The sequence below is a fragment of the Bombus huntii genome, chromosome 8 (genome assembly GCF_024542735.1).
Source record: "Bombus huntii isolate Logan2020A chromosome 8, iyBomHunt1.1, whole genome shotgun sequence".
Taxonomy (NCBI): Eukaryota; Metazoa; Arthropoda; class Insecta; order Hymenoptera; family Apidae; genus Bombus; species Bombus huntii.
Genome location: NC_066245.1, coordinates 14,152,966 through 14,160,701, shown reverse-complemented (window position 1 = coordinate 14,160,701; position 7,736 = coordinate 14,152,966). Strand labels below are relative to the sequence as shown.

General features: G+C 34.0%; 1 protein-coding gene across 1 annotated transcript; it reads right to left on the bottom strand.

Annotated features, from left to right (window-relative positions):
• Window positions 1–138: 138 nt before the first annotated feature.
• LOC126868709 (arrestin domain-containing protein 2) lies at window positions 139–7,049 on the bottom strand. Its single transcript, XM_050624500.1, has 6 exons — window positions 6,178–7,049; window positions 5,086–5,210; window positions 4,359–4,576; window positions 1,964–2,110; window positions 1,458–1,679; window positions 139–747 (listed from the first exon to the last, which is right to left on the bottom strand). The coding sequence occupies exons 1-6, from the start codon at window positions 6,288–6,290 to the stop codon at window positions 556–558; spliced, it is 1,017 nt and encodes a 338-aa protein (XP_050480457.1). The 5' UTR covers window positions 6,291–7,049; the 3' UTR covers window positions 139–555.
• Between the last annotated feature and the right edge of the window lie 687 nt (window positions 7,050–7,736).

Below are 7,736 nucleotides of genomic sequence, written 5' to 3'. Positions count from 1 at the left end.
ATTTCTTTTAATGAGGGTCATACTATCACTCCACACCTTTGTTAGACGAAGCGCCCGTCCCGTTGACCGCGGCTACGTTCGGCGACTGATGATCGCCTTAAGCCCAGGTTTATTATCACAAATCGCAAACAAGTACAATTGGGTAGAATGACGGCAAATTGTTTAATTACAACTGTTATAATTGACTCTTTTCCGACATGTATATAACTCATTATAGACATTTACAAGATATCAACAAAAATGATATAAATCACATTTTTAAATCTAAAATTTTTAAATTATAAAAGAAGTTCTATTCTTTATATACTTCCTAAATTTAATTAAACAAATATTTCAAGATGAAATGCAAAAATAACGTATTTATTTGCCATTTGTAAGCACTTTTAGTTAAGTTTAATTTGAGATAAGTATTGCTATAAGCGTATTAACTTTTTCCAAGATTCAAAGAATTTTTTTCAATTTTTAGTATCACCGTCGCGGATATGTTCTATATAAATTCTTTCAAGATTTTTTTCATCTATATATTATGATCACCGATTAAAATGAATTAAACCTTCACTCTTGTATCTCAAAAGCTTTATCGTCCAACCATGGCCGAAATATCGGCAACGTTGATGGATAATGTGCCCCTCTTTTCGACGGTGCAGTTCCTGCTGGAGCACCTTCCTGTCTTAAAGGATAGGTGGCTAAAACGATTGGTATTTGTAGTTTTATTTCTTTGTCCAAGCTTTTTGGACTTATTACAAACTGTAACAAAGTGAAATATTCTTTTATGTATGTTATAAGACATTATAATAAAAACATAAATAATTTTATCCGATGAAATAATAGTATAAAAATGGAATCTCAATCATATATTCTGTACCATCTAAGATGTTTATCTTCGTTTAAAGATGTCTCTTATAATATATAGTTTTTAAAAGGTTGTCGATTATTGCCAAAGGAATACATATACGGGTATGCATGTTTGTAAAAGAATATTTTATTAATGTTTCGAATGGAATGCATTTGGGATAAAAAGTCGGTTGACAAAGAATCGAGTGACACAAATCTCGAGAAAGTTGACTAACATATAAGATTCATGTACACTCCACAAAATCAGAAATTTTAAAAGATTGATAGTACAATGTTCTTACGATATTCTTACAATATTCTATCATGAAAATTATTGCTTTGTTCGTAAAATTTTATTAACGTTGCAAATTAATCCCAGTAAAAATTGTGATTGTGATAAAAAATAAGTGATTCATAAACAGAAGTGATATTTTCATAACAGAAAAAGAAAAAAGGAGAAAGAAGAACCGTACAGAAGAAAGTCGCTGCTTTCCGTAAATGATCATAAACACGTTAGCTTTGTGGAGGAAACACGTTAGAGTAAAGAGAGAGTATGATACTTTAATCATGCTGCATGTAGTTGTAATTATCGTAATAGCAGTTGAAATGGCATTTATACTCACGTAGACGTGATAAAGGACGTTGATAAGGTGACAACCCCGCAGATTGGTGGGTGGTAACGGGGGAACGTACATTTGTTCGTTCAACCACTCCTCACCTTCTCCGGGACGAATTTTACCCCTGGAAACACTAGCCAATTCTCGCGTCTCGCTCGCGAGTACTTTGCCACGACAAAGGTATTGGATTGTTTCAGTCAAGGATGCTTTAGTCGATTTCATCGTCACCTGTTGAATCATTTCAATTCTGTGTGTACACTTAAATGTGGGTCTTGCATTATTTGCATCGATTTCGTTGTTATGATAATATTGTGAAATTTTATGCAAAAGTCCTGTAATTAGAATTAGATGTTTACTTATGATTTTCAATTAAAATACTTGCTCCACGTTAACTGTAAATCTAGGAAACGTTTATAGATTGGAATAGTATGTGATAGCATCATATTGTGCTGACCTTATTTCCACGATAGAAATTCTTTTGGTTAGTCATTGAATCGAAATACGATACATACTTTGCTCCGATTGCTGACAGTCGCCGAGATGCCGATAGTTTCACCGGGTACATATCCACCTCTGTCGAGGCTTACCCTGCAAAATACAGGGCCTCCAGAGACACAGGAAACTCCGACTCGCTGCTCGATTTCTTGCCTTGCTGGTTGCTATTGAGAAGTATACATTTTGACAAATCATATAAATTATTTAATTCTTTATTATTATTTAATTCTAAGTTCTTATGGAATTTGGTTTCATGATGTAATTTCTGTATTTGGATATCTAAAGATCCTATATATTACGAAAGTATACTACTACCATTATCTCCGACATTTTCTAACGAAGTAATATGTATCGCGTTCTTTTATAATACTTGGATCTTCAAATTTCATCAATTTCTTCATCAAATACGAGATCAATACTTTCAGTTATCACTTGGAGAGTTCTTGATTATGCAATGCAAGGCGTGTGCAATGAATGTGTCTATACAGTAGAATCGACAATGCGGTCGCGTTCGAAGCTGAATGCCACATGCCTACGTAAGAATTATCTTATGTTACATGTTAATCTGGTATGATGTGAATGTGTTTCTTTGGCCCCATAAACAATCAACTTTCCACCAAACATACGGAGGAATGTGTGTCTGACTGAGTAAATGTAAATGCTGATTCTTTGACGTATTGCGGGGACGATTCCAAAAAAACTATGTTGTAATTTGCAAACAAATTCAAGGAAATCATCAGTATAAACTTGAACCGTTTGCGAAAATCAAGAAACGAAATGAAATAAAAAAACGAGAAATGCTAAATAAAAATGTGATGGGATAAAAACAAAATGTAAAAATTAGAAGACTAGAAAATAAATCAAGTGAAGTAATAAAATAAAGAATGAAAATATAATAAAAAAAAACATTAACGTAAAGTAAGACAAGAAATATTATCCATGAAATTAATTTCCTTCCATGAAGCAGAAATAACTGCAACGATTGAAAATTTGGTATTGGAAGCAAAAAAATGCAGCATAATGACAAAAATCGCGATCGCTTTCTACGCAGGCTGGTGACCATTATTCAAAATTCGGAAGAACCAACGATTCTGTGTTGGATTTTGCCGTTAAACGATTCGTGAAACGTACAAAGTCGTTTGAAATCTTAGAACACTACTTCAATCTAACCGTGACTAATTTTTGTGTTATTGTATTAATACCCGCATAATTTCGACGATGACTCGAGCGATAAAGACGATACGGTTTTATATCATTTTATTGCTTGTTAAATGCCCGAACGATACTTGACTCGCTGTGATCATATGAATACTACGGATAATCATATGGCATACTACAACCTATTACTAATTACATATAATTACAATCTAGTAGGGTATTAATTTTTGCTGTTTAAAGGGAAACTAATGGAACATAAAATATTTTACAGAATTACTTGAAATTTACACGTGTAAAGTTTTACTAGAATGGACCAAGATGCAATAAAAATATTCTAATTTTTACTACATTTTTTCAAAAAATGTTTTTCTTTAAACTTCTTAAAAAATTGGTTGTGGGATATATGATAACTCATCGCACAGGTCATATTACATCCTCTTACCACACAATTATCCTAAACTTTAAACAAGCTTGTCCTGCGAAACATTATTCTTTTTATATGTAATTCGTTAAGGCCGTTGTTTTAAACGGCAATTAGAAATCAGACGGGTGTATTGCGTGCAGCAAAATTGCAAATTAAATCGTTTGATGTGCAATACGACGTTCAATGTGATCGCAATCGCAATAAAATTAACCGACCAGAGATGTTTCACGATTTAGGATGCGCGTATCGGGGTTCGTCTAATCGCACGCTTCGGGTAGAAAGCGTAAGCTGAATAATGATGTTCAAAACAAGCACGATCGTCCTGGCTATAAAGTAATGGAACACATGAATCATGGTTCATTTACGTGCAAACATAGCCAGCATAAATTTGAATATAGGACTATCTTATAAGGATTATCACTATCTTGATGGTCGTATTTTATTATAATATATTTTAATATTTCCAATAAAACAATATTCATTTTATCGTGCATATTTTAATCTAGAGACACGATAGCAAAATGATAACTTTTGTTTTTTATGCATTAGCAGTAACAATAAAGGACAAACATCCTTTATAGAATAAAATTTATGCTTTTTATATAGAACATCGTTTCGTCCGAAACGCAAATATGATCATCGTTAACGACGAGAAAATCGTGGATCGGTGTAGACGTTGCCCTAGTCATCCCTGGTTATCTTTTTAGCCAAATTCTATCGCCTTCTAACAAAGGAAATACCTATGCGATACTAAATCATCGGCATATATAATGCAAAGATAAAAAACAGGAACAAATAGGTAAAATAGATAGATATGTACAGAGACTTACTGCTAGAATCGGTGGTTCTAAATTTAAATCGATTGGGTTCATTACGATGAAGACTTGCTGATTCTTGTGCGTCAGACCTCCGGGCTCCCGAAGTGCAGCTTTGCAGTAGTATTGTACCCAACCATGTTTCCCCAAGAAAGTAGACGGCAGGCCCAGGGGCAGACCTAATTTGAATGGAAAGCTGTGAATCCCCGGCGATAGCAGCGATGGTCCCTCTCCTGGATTCCGGTGTCGTACGCATGAGCAACAGAGAACGAAAAGGAACAGTTTTTACATTATTATGCGCCGCATGGCTTGCAGGTGTGCCGCTTGTAAAGAGAAGAATTTGACGGCTTTCAAAGATACATCATTAACGCTACACCTAGCAAATCCATTAAAATGTTAAGTTCCACGTATCATGTTTTTACAATTACTTAGTGAAAACATGCAAGTGCTTCTGACAAATCCTTTATCGTCATATGGGATCTCTTTAAATTCGATAATCAGAAAAATCAAATGTCATAAAAAATTCCATTTTAAATCTTCCATCTTTAAGTAGAAGACGAATGTCGTTAAGGAATCTGGCTATTATTGCAAACATTTATGCAAACTCGAGTAAAGCTAATTTATGAATTAAGATGTTCCAGATCACAGGCTTATCATCTAAGGCTCATTATTCGAACACATTGTGCCCGTTTCATTTTAACGGCTACATTAAATGTACCGTAATGTAATTTCTTTTCATTACCTGGCTCACCCAGCAATCTCATACGAAAATCTATATAGTTTTCTTTGTCGTAAACCCTCTCAGCACGTTGACTGCGTACACGCACCACTCCTTCGCCGATCACATGAAAATGTAACCCTGAAACGCTACGATACATCGAAAGTGTCATTAATCTTATTACGTCAATGAAATAAATTTAATAAATCCAATAAATTACTTTCAAGTCTTACAACACTTAATATCGAAACTGAAAACGAACAAATTCAATTTGATTATAATAATACTATTATAAAATATTTGGGGTAATAAATCCTTCAAGAAAGATAGAATTCTAGACGTAGAGCATAATAAATAATGGATAAAAAAGAAATAGATTAAAAGTAAATGAAATTTTTGTTGTATATGTATATATATATATAACTATTCTATGCAGTACGCTTTCTAAAAAGTAGTTTGATACTATTGACAATACTGTGTTGAATTAACATTCTAAGGAGCGCTGCATGTAATTGTGTAAAAGGTGGACAATACTCATATTCATGTATTTTAATGCAAAAATGTTGTTTTATACGACAATTGTTTCTAATAAAGTGAAAAGTTTATATCGCGAAACATATTTTATTTATATTGTAAATAAATTAATGATCATTAATTGAAATGAACATGTAATTTTCAATGGTTTGTTTAGTCGATTATATAAATTATCATAACTATTGGATATATCGTAATTTATACTGTGAAAGTTTTCAGTGGCTACAATAGATGTTACGCGAGTTAGTCACGATTAAAGTAAATCTGACGAAACATAATTATTTAAAGTAATATACCTACATGCTTCCATGCGCTTCCTGATGTCTCATAAAGATCAAAAATATTAAGACATAAAACTCTTAATTTCAAAATAATTTATTTCAAATTAATCTTCAAAGCTAGTCAGTTTGATCAATATCTCGTTGACAATTATATTTTAATAATTTAAATTGTCTTCGAATTCTTTTTTATAAACAGTTTCATAAAAATATAAATAAGTAAAACATAAATGGATTGTATGTGAGATTTCGTGCGATTGTATATATATACATACATGTGGTATGTAAGTAAATACATACTTACTAGGCCTCATCATCCAACTCGATAAGTACCCGACCGGACAAAAAGTGGCCGGGAAAATATAAAAGATTCGTATTGTCGAAAAGTATTAAAAACTTGCTGAGTTTTCGCGTCATGGTCTTATGCAGCACGTTGTTCAAGGATCGACAAGGATGACGGATGACGCTCGCGTCAGAACGGCTTCGCGGTAACTGATTATGCACAAAGTTGTCACGAGCACAAAATTTTTTCCAACGGAGGCCGAAGTAGGCATGTCAGTGAGAATCACTGGCATACACTGGATCGCACCAGCAACAGCAGCACGCCCATAACCTTGCACACACTACGTTTCTCTCTTTGGAACGTCACTGGAATCGGCGGAATCTCACTCAGCCAGTCAGTCTTTTCTTGATCGAGCAATCGCGTTCGTACATACTTTCATTTTTCGCGTACTCTGTTGTCGCGATTTTCCAATGGCTAACTTAGCTGTAGATCATCATGGAGATCCATACACTTCCCATTCGACTCAATAAAACATTAATAACGATGCTCCTACGCTATTATCCGCCAAACTTTCTGCCGCAGGCTCAAGGAGCCCGTCTCTTCCTGCCCATTCTTGGAGCTGTGTTCACTTTCGCTCCCCTACCTCTTTCGTTGTTTCCACCTCCAACCAACGTAATTACCTGCCTTCTTCCACCGACCAATGAAGAACTCCAATTTCTCGTACACAGAGTCTCTAAAGTAGAGCGTCTTGATTTACCGTGCTGTTGTACATATCATCTTGCTAAGCAGACTGTGCGCGGTCGATGAATAAAGTCGATAAGGTTCGTCTCGTCTGGCACGTTATATTATGGATCCTGTCTTATAACCCGTGTTCAGATGCGCTCCGCCGATAAGGTTAGTACGACGCACGAATTCACCAGGAAACCAATCGGCCAATGAAAACAACATATGTATATATATTTCTATATATGATCACTATCAACCACTATTTTCCTTATGTATAATGCGTGTGCATCCGAGCGAATATAATATTCGTAAGATGTTAGGTTGCCCCAAAAGTTTCTTTCATTTTACACGGAAACATTTTTTGTTTTATATTATTTTATTGAATTATGTTTTCTATAGAACAAAATGGATCATGCAAAATTCAATAAAATAATGTAAAACAAAAAATGTCGTGTATCTATTATTTCCTTATAAAACGAAAGAAACTTTTGGGACAACCTAATATCTGGCGTCATATAAAATAATTTTAGAGGATATCAGATAGCGAAATATTTGTTTTGGTGTGCCTGGATTTCTCTTGATAACTTATGTATTGTTTGTCACTTCCTGTTATGCTGAAGAATTAGTATTGTTATCTTGGCGGTTGTTCTTAAAATACTTACGTATAAAGGTAAGGCAATCGTACAGTACCTTCTTCTTTAAATATTGTACTTAACACTTTATCTTATACATTAAATAAGCGTAAGCTATATTGCAAACAAAACAAATATTTTTATGTAACTTCCAAATATGTATTCTATACAATTTATGCATTGACTTTTAATGGTTAACTAGGACGAAAAGCGTATTATAGC